Here is a 12,773-nt window from a genome sequence, read left to right as displayed (position 1 = left end):
TCAGAAGGCTAAAGGCCTTTCCGAGAAAGTGATTCAAACTCTACAGAGAAGTAGAAAACCCATGACTAATGCCATTTACGGAAAGGTTTGGAAAAAGTTTTCATCTTGGTGTTTCCCAGTTACTCCAGATCCCTTCCATCCTAATATCACACAGATATTAGAGTTTCTTCAAAACGGCTTAGATTTAGGAGTCACACCTAGTATACTGAAGGTATAGGTGTCAGCTCTTAGTTCATTTTACGATCAAGATCTGGCGTCCATCAATGTGTCAAACGCTTCATGACCTCAGCAACTAGAATCCGTCCTAGACTTCATAGTCAAGTTCCCTCCGGGACTTGTATCTAGTTCTTAAAGGTTTGACCAAGGATCCGTTTGAGCCTCTGTCATCCATAACTCTAAAGAACTTAACACTTAAAACTGTGTTTTTGGTAGCAATTACTACCGTGAGGCGTGTAGGAGAATTACAGCCCCTGTCAATACAAGAACCCTATTTGACTATCACGGAGGTTAGTATCATCCTAAGATTGGATCCCTCCTTTATGCCTAAAGTAGTCTCGAACTTTCATAGGTTTCAGGACATTGTGTTGCCTTGCTTCTGTCCAAATCCCTCCAATGTGAGGAAAGAAGTCTTCCACACCATCAATATCCGTAGGGTAGTTTTCTTCCACCTCCAGCAGACGGAGAGTTGGAGGATTGACCAGAATTTATTCGTTCAGTTTTCCGATCGGAATTAAGTTCAAAAAGGCGGCAAAGAATACAATTGCAAATTGGATCAGGCAAGCTATAAGCCTCACATATTCATCAAAGAACGTTCCTCCTCCTACATCTCTGAAAGCCCATTCTACTTATTCAGTTTCAACATCATGGGCAGAGAGAGGGGACGCATCTTCTGAGCAGATATGCAGAGCCGCCACCTAGTCGTCTGTCCATACATTCACCAGACACTATAGACTAAATTTCAACAGGGATTTAATATTTGTTAGACGAGTTGTGCAGGCTGCTGTCCCTCCATAAGAAATTAGTTGTTGGTACTCCGATATGGCTGTGGTGGAAGGTGACTAGAGAAAATCGAATTAGTCTTACCGGCAATTCGGTTTCTAGAAACCTTCCATGACAGCACTATTTTCCCTCCCTATCTAATACTCTTATTGGATGATACCTGCACTTTGGTGGTAACTATACATGCTAGTCTGACCAGAAAAAACACTGGAGATAGCAGGAAGGGGAGGGTTACTTAACCTCTTGTGTGTTTCTTGTCCCCCATTAGGGCGGGGAGACATCCTCCGATATGGCTGTCGTGGAAGGTTCCTAGAAGCCGAATTACCGGTAATACTAATTCTATTTTTTGGGTCCAAGGGCCGTAGACAGTTCGTCAGATGACCCCCAAACTCTGCATTTAAGCCACAGTACACTCTGAAGACAATGAAACGTGGTGCAAGCCTCAAGATATGGGCATGTTTCTCTTACTATGGTGACAGACCTTTTTAACGCTTACCAGAGATCATGGACCAGTTTGCATATATTAAAATACTTGAAGAGGTCATGTTGCCTTACGCAGAAGACGATATTCCCTTGAAATTGGTGTTTCAACAAGACAACAACCCTAAACACACCATAAAACAAGCAAAATATTGGTTCCAGTCCAACAAAATTGAGGTTATGAAGTGTTCAGCCCAATCCACGGACCTTAATTCGATAGAACGCTTGTGGGGTGACACAAAAAATGCCGTTTCTGAGGCAAAGCTAACAAATGGCAAGAAATTGTGGGATGTAGTCCAAGCATTCTGGGCTGGAATAACAGTTGACAGGTGCCAGAAGTTGTTTGGTCATCTGTCTCATATCTAGGGCCACTAGGCTTTCAATAGGGATAGTGGATATAGAAGCGGGGGGAGCTTATTCTTGCTATCTCTACATAGGGTGCCTGCCCCCGCAGACAGGAAGGTGCTTCTACGGCTCAGATCTTAGGATCAGACCACCTCACTGATAAGTTTGTTTTCAATCTTTTTGCACTTTTGCACTTTTTTCACTCTTGCAGGATCGTATTGTAGTACTTGTTTAATAAAAGTTAATTTTTATAAGGGTTATTTACAGTAATCCACCTGATTCACACCTGTTTCATCACAGAATGATTGACCTCACTAATTGAACTCCACACTGCTATTATTTTGAACACACCCTTTCAATTAATTTTTCTTATACACACAGTCAAAAACATGCATGTCATGAATGCCGAGTCTGTTGGTTTTCTTAGAATCCAGTGCACCAACCGGTAAAGTGTTTGACATGTAGTAATACAATTTATACCAAAAACAGTGATTAATCTGGTTAGTCATATTGGACTGCTATATTTTGAATACTACTGTAAAATACAGCAATAATAATTACTGGTAATCTATCACCACAACTAGATTATTACTGATTTTGTGCCTGCGCACTATGCTTTGACCTGCTGTGGGCACATGCACACTTATATTTTCGACTCTGTCCACAGTATGGCAAAGCATAGTACGCAGGCGCAAGCTGCGATTTCAGTGCGCAAGCGCAAGATTTTGCCCAGCAATGTGAATGATGTGAGGAGTCTTCCGGGGAGCGATGGCAGCACCTGCCCAAGAGTGACAACACTATACCACGTGACACAGTATACTTTAATATCTATGGCTAAGTCCTCTCGCTGTGCTACTGGGCATGCCCGCAAGATGACCTCTCAGTGGAGAGCAGGGGTCACATGCTCAGGTCCTGCGTCGGATCTGATTGGTCCTTCTCAAAGTACTGGAAGGTCCCGGAAGCACATGGCTATAAAAAGCCCGCATGGCGGCTCGGCCATGCGCTAGTGTAGACTTATCTGCTATGTGTGTATGGTGATGGATGCATGTGTCTGGTGACTGACTTATTTGAAACCCCTTCCCTCTGGTATTATGAATGGTGACAGAGTGTTGGTATTAGTCAGCTCCAGGTTGTGGTAAGCTATGCGCCACTGTGCTTACCGTGCCTATCACTAGCGTCCGACGGTGTCCGGTCTCCCGGCACTGTCGTTAAGCGGCTGCAGTTACTGCCGCACTGCGCTCAGCTGCACCTCTTGGCGTTTGCAGCTGCGACGCCACACGCTGGCTGGCCCTGTGAAGTCAACAGGCCCAGCGTGTACTCCTAATTTATATTAGGGCTTCTCTGTGCCTTTAACAGGAGCCTGCCTTAAGTGCCTCGGGTGACGCTAACCCGAGCGCAGTACTCAACCTCCTGGCGAGTCTGCCATTAGTCAGCAGTGGTCTTCCCATCTACCGCACGGTGGACCCCGGGCGGCAAACGCACCTCCTATTATTTATATTTGGTGCGTTCTGCCGTCCCTAACACTTATTATGTACAATACAAAATAATATTGTGGTACCGGGTTAGCCAGAAAAATAGATGTAAATACTTATGTCCCCCCCAAAAATTGAGAAAAGTATTCAAGGAGTGATACCTTTATTGGCTAACCAGAGAAATTAGATTTGCAAGCTTTCAAGGCTCAGAAGGCTCCTTCATCAGGCAGCCTGATGAAAGGGCCTTCTGAGCCTTGAAAGCTTGCAAATCTAATTTCTCTGGTTAGTCAATAAAGGTATCACTCCTTGAATACTTTTCTCAATTTTTTTTGGACGCAAGCTTATTACATATCTGGGACACAAATAATCTACATCATTCAATGAGGGGACAAGCAAATCTGGCGTCTAGACCTGGGAGTCTTATTTAAACTCTGCATGTGGTTACCACCAGACATATCAGGAAGACAATGTTATAAGCACATCAATGCTTGTTTCTTCTATGAAGTTATCTGCAATGACATTCTTTTTGATGACGTCCGATAAGCACCTTTAGCCTCCCAATGAACCGTAGGAAAAAATAAGGAAACTTGTTGAGGCGACTTCAGCGACATAAGTGCTAGATCTATTTTTCTTATGAATCATATGAGTCATATTGATTTGAATCTGTACTGAATCTATATTAATCACATTATTTCAACTCTTACATCTATCTGAAGGAGACATATTGAAAGGTTTTTGATATAATTTAGTAATACAATCTGACCTACAATATGCCTTTCCACCCTTTTTCACTATCATGATCTTAAAGAGATGGGGCAGAATCATTTAGTAGCACAGTGTGAACACTATCTGAATATAGTTGCCACAATCAATTCCTGTTGTGCCTATAAACCTTTTCTGTATTCATAACTCCTTTGTTTTAGAGACAGATCTTACCTGTGATATAAGGGAGAGCCGTTGTCAAGCAGAGGCTAAATTTACTATCTTAGGGTGCCAAGTTTAGGTGCAAATCAGGGCGTTATAATTTTTTTTCTTGGCTGTGATCAGTCCCTTCTTTTTCTGAGACTACATAAATTTCATATTTATCCTTGCACAAAAAGCATTTTTTAGTTTTGGAGTATTTTAATTATAACAATAAAAATCTAATTTTTAAGGGAATATATGTTCACTTACATTCAAAGGCTTTTCACAAAGTGCAAAGCCAGGACAAAATTGTAAGTAGGGTCATCCATAAACCCTAGAAGGCAACAACTGGCGGACCTTATTCAAATATTAAACATTAAAGACACTATGTGCTCCTGTCAGCACTTTCTATTGACTGACGAAAGCACCTGTCTATTATGACCTCCCCAGGTGGCACTAAAATCCTGCTTAGACAAGACGCTAGTGGCAGGACAGCACAACACCTCCTTAGAGGGATAGCTCATGCCAGGCGTCCAGCTTTGAGACCCAATAGCTGAAGTTCACATAGGAATTGGGGAGTACGTTGGTTTTGTTATCCAGGTATTGCATGATCACATTTAAAAACTTTTCCCTCCTTGTCAAAATTACCCAGTCTTCAGGGCCTGAATGCTGGGAGGGTTTCATGAAATTGGACCAAGCCTTTGACAGTGTACAACTGTCTCATCTGTACCTGGTGTGTGTCTCCCCTGCCTCTTCTTGGTTGGGCAAGGAAGCTTGCCCCCTGCTGCTACCGTTTTCTCATTTTTTCAACAATTTTCCACAATGGCCTTCTGGTATATAGCACCAGCTTAGAAGACCTCTCCGCCTCAGGAAGAAGAGATGCAAAGTTCATCTTGTAGTGTGGGTCTAGCAGGGTGAAGAACCAGTGCTATTTTTTTGGCCAAGATGAATGTAACGTCATGGGAAAGCCAGTGGTTCATAAATTTGCCCTATGTTCCAAGCTCCCTACAGCCAACACTTCCCTGTCTCCACCATGATGAATCCTTCCCATTTCCTCCTACATCTCTTCATCCTCATTCCCCTTCTCAGCTCATCCACATATGAGGGAAGCTACAAAGGTTGTGTGTGTACTAGCCACCAGCTCCTGTTCCTCCTCAGATTCCACATCATCAGTGTTACCCAATACATGCTGAGCAGATGAGATGAGGCTGGGATGGGTAATATCTCCCTGTCATGTGTTTTCTCATCTCCACCTGGTCCATATGCAAAACTTCATGTTTAATTGTTAGAAGTGACTGTTTAAGTAGGCACAGAAGTGGAATTGTTTCCATGACTATGGCATATTCACCGCTAACCATCTTTGTGGACTCAATTTCTTGGAGAAAAGCACAAATGTCAGACATCCATGCCCACTCTTCAGTTATGTGCAGAGGCTGACCAGAATACCAACAAGCAAGTTGGAGCTGGTACTCAACAGCTGGCCTCTGCTGCTCACAAAGCCTTGCCAGCATGTACAGTGTGTGAATTCCAACACGTGAGCATGTCGCATACCAGTCGGTGTGCTGGCACTTATATGTTCTGCTGTAGCTGACTTGCGGAAAAGGGCGCTGATGCAGTGTACCTTGCCCAGACGTTCAGACAAATCTGGATTAGTTTTGCAGAAACCGCTGAACTACCAAGTTGACCACGTAAGTCAAGTATGGTACTTGTGTGAGGTTGCCAAGCTTCACAGTCGCCACCAGGTTACAGCCATCATCACACACGACCATGCCTGGTTGGAGGTTCAGCTGCAAAAGCAACAGATCTGTCTGGTCTTTTATTCCTTTAAGTAACTCTGTCATGGTGTAGGTTTGTATTCTAGGCAAATTAGCTTTACTAAAGTCTGTTGCTGCTTTGCTGAGACAGTGCTTCAGAGCTTCCGACTGATGTGAACAATGTACTCTTGGATAACACATCAGAGAAGGGGGATGAGGAGGGTGCAGTAACTGATGTAGGAGGTGAAGGAAATCCTGATACAAGAAGGGCCAGGAATCCTTGGCATTGGGAGCACATGTGCCGTGCCAGGGTGCGTGGGACTCTACCTCAGCTTCCACAATATTCACCCGTTGACCCATCAGGGAAATGTAGTGTCCCTTACCACAAGCGCCTGTCCACGTCTCGGTCATTAAGTGGACAATCCAAGTAACCACATTGATAAGGGCACAGGCGGTGTTCCTGGACATATGCTGACACAAGGTGGGGATGCCACACTGGGAGAAAAAGTGGCGGCTGGGGACTGAGTACCAAGGTACAGCTGCCTCCATGAGTCATCGGAAATCCTCCTTGTCGACAAGCAGCCTGGAAATGTGCCCGTTTAGTGTTTGGGCCTGTGGGTGGCTGGAGAATTTCTCATTTGTTCCAAAGCCTGAGGTTGGAACAGCTGAATGCTGTGCTGGGACAAGGATTTGTAAGTGCCTGATGATGATGCGTCAGAAGGACAGGTCCAGGATGGGATGCATCTGAGCCATTGTCACGGACAGGGGAATCGGAAGCACATAGCACAGGGGAAGAGGCAGTGATGTCGTCTGCTGGCACCAATCATGGACCCAGGCGTTCGGCCCACGGATTCTGATGCTTTGCCTGATTATGCTGGCTGTGGTTAGGCTCTTAATGGTCAGGCCCCTGCTGATCTTGGCTTCCCACGTGTTGCAAATGACTGTGTTTTTTTCTCTAATTCTAATTAAAACTCTAATTAAAAAAGTCACAGACTGGGAAACATCTAACTCTTTGACGGACAAATTCCAGAGTGTCTGTTCTCTGCAGAACAGTTGCCTGCCTTCTCCCTCTGGACACCCTACTGCCTTTTCTTGCCTGTTTCAGTGCTGCTGATCCTTCCCCCCTCAGTGTTGCTGGCCTCGCTCTCAAGTTGAGTCGGTGACTTCGTCATGCACCACCTCATCTTCCACCACCTCACCCTGGTCCTCCTGACTTGGTGACTTACCAACAACCTGACTTATTGCCAACTTTGTCTTATCATCATCTTTATTCTCTGTCTGTGGACTGAAGGTTCGGATTAATGCTATTATAGCTTTATTCTAGATATCCGTCCCTTCTGATCTGAGCACAGGCTTGGGACATCTTCCAGCATCACTCTGCATTATTTCCACATTTCAAGCACTTGACACTTTTACAATATTGGTCTGCACTTTATGTGCTATGCTACTCCCTGAGATGTTTGGCATGACATTTGTCACCCATCAATAGTAACTGCTGCAATATTAGGTATTGCTTGCAATAGGTGTTTACCCATTTTTGCAGACATTCTATTTAACAATATTGATGATTTATTTCCTTGCACAGTGTCTTTCGTATTCTGTGCACTGTACAGCATGTGTGGCCGTCTCCTTTCTTTCTTTGTTTTATGTCATTATTATGTATTTAAAGGGAACCTGTCAGCTGTTTTGGCTACTATGAGATGTGGCCACTGCCTTTCAGAGGTTATCTACAGCATTTAAAACCTACAAGAGAAAAAGTGAGCAAAAACCCTGATGTAACTAAGTAAACAGAAACCAAAAAGTGCATTTAAATAACAGAGTTTTAGTAATACTTTTTTTTATCAAAAATAGCATAAAAGCCATTCCACCATGACAAGGTAACTCTGATCGGGACAGTCCTACACTGTCTAATATTAAAAACCTTGCCATGTGTCAGTGTTGACCTCAGTATGTGAATAAGGGCAGACAAAAGGACTGGGCCCAATCAGTGGAACACCAGTCTGGGGAAGCGTTTGTATACAATTTCCAGCTCAGGAGAGGGAGGTCACACCCTGGCTTGCACAGAATGCAATAATACAAGGAAAAAACACAAAAATTGAGCTTGACCTGAGTTGGTACTTATGCAGAGCTCAATTTTTGTGTTTTTTCTTTGTATTACCTCATTCTGTGTAAGCCAGGGTGTGGCTTCCTCTCCTGAGCTGGAAATTGTATATAAGGCTTCCCCAGACTGTTTTGTGGCCAATGTCAACATGCGATTATGTTCTGCATGTGTATCAAGTCACGTCAAGCTCAATTTTAGTGTTTTTTGTTATCTACAGCATTCTATAATGCTGTAATAAGCCCCCAATCTGACCTGCAAGATAAGAAAAATAAGTTTTATTATATCCACCCTGTGGGGGAGGTCTGGCTTCGGCGCCTCCCATCTTCTGTCCACCGCCCTCCTACTTGCTTCATGGCTCCTCGGCATCACACTCCTGTGCAGGAGTACTTCTCTGCGTACTGAAGTACTGTGCTCTGCCCTCAACAGGACAGAGACGTACGCCTGCGCAAGAGTGCGATGCCGAGGAGCCATGAAGCAAGCAGGAGGGCGGCGTCTCAAGAAGATGGGATGCGCTGGACCCGGACCTGTGGCACCCATCGGACCGGACGCCCCCCCGAGTGATCATAATAAAGCTTATTTTTATTCTCTTGCAGGTTGGATCGGGGGCTTATCTACAGCATTATAGAATGCTGTAGATAAGCCCTGAAAGGCAGTGGCCGCATTTTATAGCGGCCAACACAGCTGACAGGTTATCTTTAAATTACATTGGTAACTAAATACGATTAATTCTTATTTACCGCATATACTTGTGTATAAACCAAGTTTTTCAGCACTTTTTTTGTGCTGAAAACGCCACCCTCGGCTTATACATGAGTCATTGTGACAGATGACAGAGGGGGAAGTGGAACGGGGGAGCTGCAGGTCACAGGAGGCAGGAGCTGGCTAATGTGGCTAACTCCTGTGTCCGCTGCTAAAGAGAAATGAATATTCACTGCACTGGCAATATTCATTTCTGTTACAGCGTGCGCAGTTGCAGCCACCGGCTTCCAGCAGCTCCTACGCCCGTGTCCCTGCTCATTAAGGTAATTAATATTCACCTTTGGGAGTGGAGAGAGGTGAATATTCATTCCCTTAATGAGCAGGGACAAATGATTGTCCAGCTGCTGGCACTGGTATTTTTTGACAAGGATGGGACTAAGGAGCCATGCAGACAAGGATGGGAATAAGGAGCCATGCAGACAAGGCTGGGAATAAGGAGCCATGCAGACAAGGCTGGGGATAAGGAGCCATGCAGACAAGGCTGAAGTTGAGGAACCATGCAGACAAGGATGGGATTAAGGAGCCATGCATACAAGGATCGGGATGAGGAGCCATGCGTACAAGGCTGGGGATAAGGAGCCATACAGACAAGGATGGGAATAAGGAACCATGCATACAAGAATGGGGATGGAGAACCTGCATACCAGGATAGGGATGAGAGGAAAATGCATTCCCAACTTATACTCGAGTCAATAAGTTTTCTCAGTTTTTGTTGCAAAATTAGGTGCCTCGGCTCATACTCGGGTTGGCTTATATACAAGTATATATGGTATTTTGTTTTTGGAGTATTCTCACGGTCCTCTTGTTATTATAGAGGGTTCGTTTTTTACTTAAGTTGAAAAAAATCCAAAGTTTGCAAAAAAAAAAAAATAGCACCATTTTCCGAGACCTGTGGCATCTCCATTTTTCCGAATCTGGGGCTGGATGAGGACTTATTTGCTTGCCAATCTGACGTTTTTATTGATACCATTTTGGGATAGGTACAATATTTTGATTTCCTGTTATTGCATTTTAGTGCAATGTTGTGGATACCAAAAAAATGACTTTTTGATTTATTTTTTTTTTCTCGTTATGACTTTTTACCTAATGGATTCATTCTTTTTATATTTGATTAGGCGATTCTGAACTCGGCAATACCAAATATACTTTTTTGGGTTTTTTGTTTTATTTTGAATGGGGCGAAGGGGGGTGATTTGAACTTTTACAATTTTTTTAATTTGTTAAACATTTTTAAAAACTTTTTTTCACTTTTTACTGGCTTTAATAGTTGCTGTAGGAGGCTAGAAGCTGTGATTATCATCTGTTAAGAGTGCCGGCCACAAAGCTGCGCTAATAGCAGATAGGCGATGATAACCACAGGAGTCTTCTGTAGACCCTGACTTGTCGTGCCAACCTATCAGCGCCCTGCGGTCATGGGACATGAGTGCCGATGGGCGGGAATAGTGATGATTCTGGTTCGGATATGTTAAACACATCTGTAGAAGATAGCAGCATTTAACATGTTAACAACTGCACATGTCAGCTGATGAAAATGTAGGCTCATTTCTGGAGCCCACATGGAGTGCAGGGATATGAAATATGTTGTATAAATGCGTCCTAAGTCATGAAAGGATTAAAAATATCTGTTTTGTTTTTGGCAGATGACTGTACCAGGAGCTCCAAAGGACATGTGGTATTGCCAGATTTTTCAGCTGATAATCGTAGGAGCGCACCAAATACATATGAAGAACCTGTAATTTTCACAGATACACCTCAGGTTCATCTCAGAAAAGATCAGTCACCTGATCTTTTTCAACAGGTCCTCTCTTCTGTTTCAAAGACAAATAAACAAAATGAAAGTCTGAGAAGTGCTGTTGAAAATGAAATAGCTTTCGTATGGGAGAAATCACTTTCATGTTCAAAATGTGGAAAATATTACAGTAGTAAATCAAGTCTTCTTTCACCTCAGAGAAATCACTCAGGGGAGAATCCATTTTCATGCTCAGAATGTGGGAAATGTTTTATTCAGAAAGCAAGTCTTGTTAACCAGAGAGTTCACATAGCAGATAAGCCATTTTCATGTTCAGAATGTGGGAAATGTTACAGTGTGAAAGCCAAACTTGAAATACACCAGAGAAGTCATATAGGGGAGAAAACATTTTCATGCTCACAATGTGGAAAATGTTTTAACCAGAAAACAAATTTTGTTACCCATCTGAGAATTCACACAGGTGATTCACCATTTTCAAGTTCAGAATGTGGGAAATGTTATAGTGCAGAAGCCAAACTTGAAATGCATAAGAGAATTCATACAGGAGAGAAGCCATTTTTATGCTCTGAATGTGGAAAATATTTTAAATGCAAATCAGATCTTGGTAGACATCAAAGAATTCACACAGGAGACAAACCATTTTCTTGCCAAGTATGTGGGAAATGTTTTACAGGCAAATCATATTTTGCTAAACACCAACTAATTCACACAGGGGAGAAGCCATTTTCATGCTCAGAATGTGGGAAATGTTTTAATAAGAAATCCTATCTTATTACACATCAGATAATTCACACAGGGGAGAAGCCATTTTTCTGTTCAGACTGTGGGAAATGTTTTAATCAAAAAGCAAGTCTTGTTAAACATCAGAGAATTCACACAGGGGAGAAGCCATATTTATGTTCATACTGTGGGAAAGGTTTTAATCAGAAATCAACTCTTGTTAGACATCAGTTAACTCACACCGGGAAGAAACCATTTTCATGTTCCGAGTGTGGGAAAAATTTTATAAGTAAATTAAGTCTTGTTATACATCAGAGAAGTCACACAGGAGAGAAACCATATTCATGTTTAGAATGTGGGAAAGATTATAGGAATAAATCAGATCTTTCTATACATAAAAGAACCCACACAGGGGAAAAGCCATTTTCATGTTCAAATTGTGGGAAATGTTTTACTCGGAAGTCAATTCTTGTCACACATCAGAGAACTCACACAGGGGAGAAACCATTTTCATGTTCAGAATGTGAAAAGGGTTTTAGAAATAAATCAGAACTTTCTATACATCAGTTAACTCACACAGGGGAAAAGCCATTTTCATGTTCAGAATGTGGAAAAAGTTTTAATAAGAAAGCAAATCTTGTTAGACATCATTTAACTCACACAGGGCAGAAACCATTTTCATGTTAAGAATGAAAGTAGTAATGTTTTAATTGTTTTCTTGACAACATGTACTATAAAAATACATAAGTTATAGTAAATTTACTAGTCTATAAAATAAATTTTAAATAATTTACTCCACTAAATAATTAGAAAATGTATACAATTACCAATGACCATTTGTTATTGAAAACTAATAACTGTAAAATAAAGCATCTTTATTTGAACAAAATATGTATTTTACATTTGTATAACTACAGTATTAACTCTTTCTTCCATCCTATTTGACATTGACCATTGCGAGAGAGATTGTTATACATGATCAGAACTTTTGCAATGTAACCATTTAATGCCCCACTTGTGTCATCCAATTAATAGTGATCTAAAAATTAGATGAGACCCAGGGGGTACACACACCAGAATCATGAGGTGTCAAAGTAAAAGTCTGAATTGATCACTCCTTAAAACCACTGACCCCTAAACAAATCAATTATGTAGCGTGGTCATCAAATGTAGAATTCACAACTTTTAAAGACAAGGAAGAGAGAAATGTATTGACATACATACAAAAATAGTGATTTCCCTTAGTGTACCACCCACAACGATACACCTTCCATGGCATCCACCCAGGACAACATCCCCAAGATGCCCCCATAAGATATAATGCCCACCCCAATTCCATATACACATTTTACCCCTATGTTAACCCACACATGCACAGTATGATGTCTTCACTGTGCATTCCCCTACACAATGATGCCCACTTGGTTCTCCCACACAGTATGATGTGCCTCATAGTGCCCCTCACACAGATTATGATGTCCCCATAGTGC

At 42.3% G+C, this 12,773-nt stretch overlaps 1 protein-coding gene across 2 annotated transcripts in view; it reads left to right on the top strand.

Annotated features, from left to right (window-relative positions):
• The window catches only part of LOC141073662 (uncharacterized), a 91,924-nt gene extending 79,752 nt beyond the window's left edge, over window positions 1-12,172 (top strand). For both annotated transcript variants that reach the window (XM_073561014.1, XM_073561019.1), the window contains one exon: window positions 10,454-12,172. In XM_073561014.1, coding sequence (XP_073417115.1) covers window positions 10,454-11,970 — 1,517 coding nt within the window. In that variant the 3' untranslated portion in view covers window positions 11,971-12,172. The remainder of the gene's footprint in view (window positions 1-10,453) is intronic.
• The last annotated feature ends 601 nt before the right edge of the window (window positions 12,173-12,773 follow it).

Source organism: Dendrobates tinctorius, unplaced genomic scaffold (genome assembly GCF_039654945.1).
Source record: "Dendrobates tinctorius isolate UK_male_01 unplaced genomic scaffold, ASM3965494v1 ptg000014l, whole genome shotgun sequence".
NCBI classification, from domain to species: domain Eukaryota; kingdom Metazoa; phylum Chordata; class Amphibia; order Anura; family Dendrobatidae; genus Dendrobates; species Dendrobates tinctorius.
Note: the sequence above shows the minus strand (reverse complement) of the source record. Positions and strands in the feature narration are given on the sequence as shown.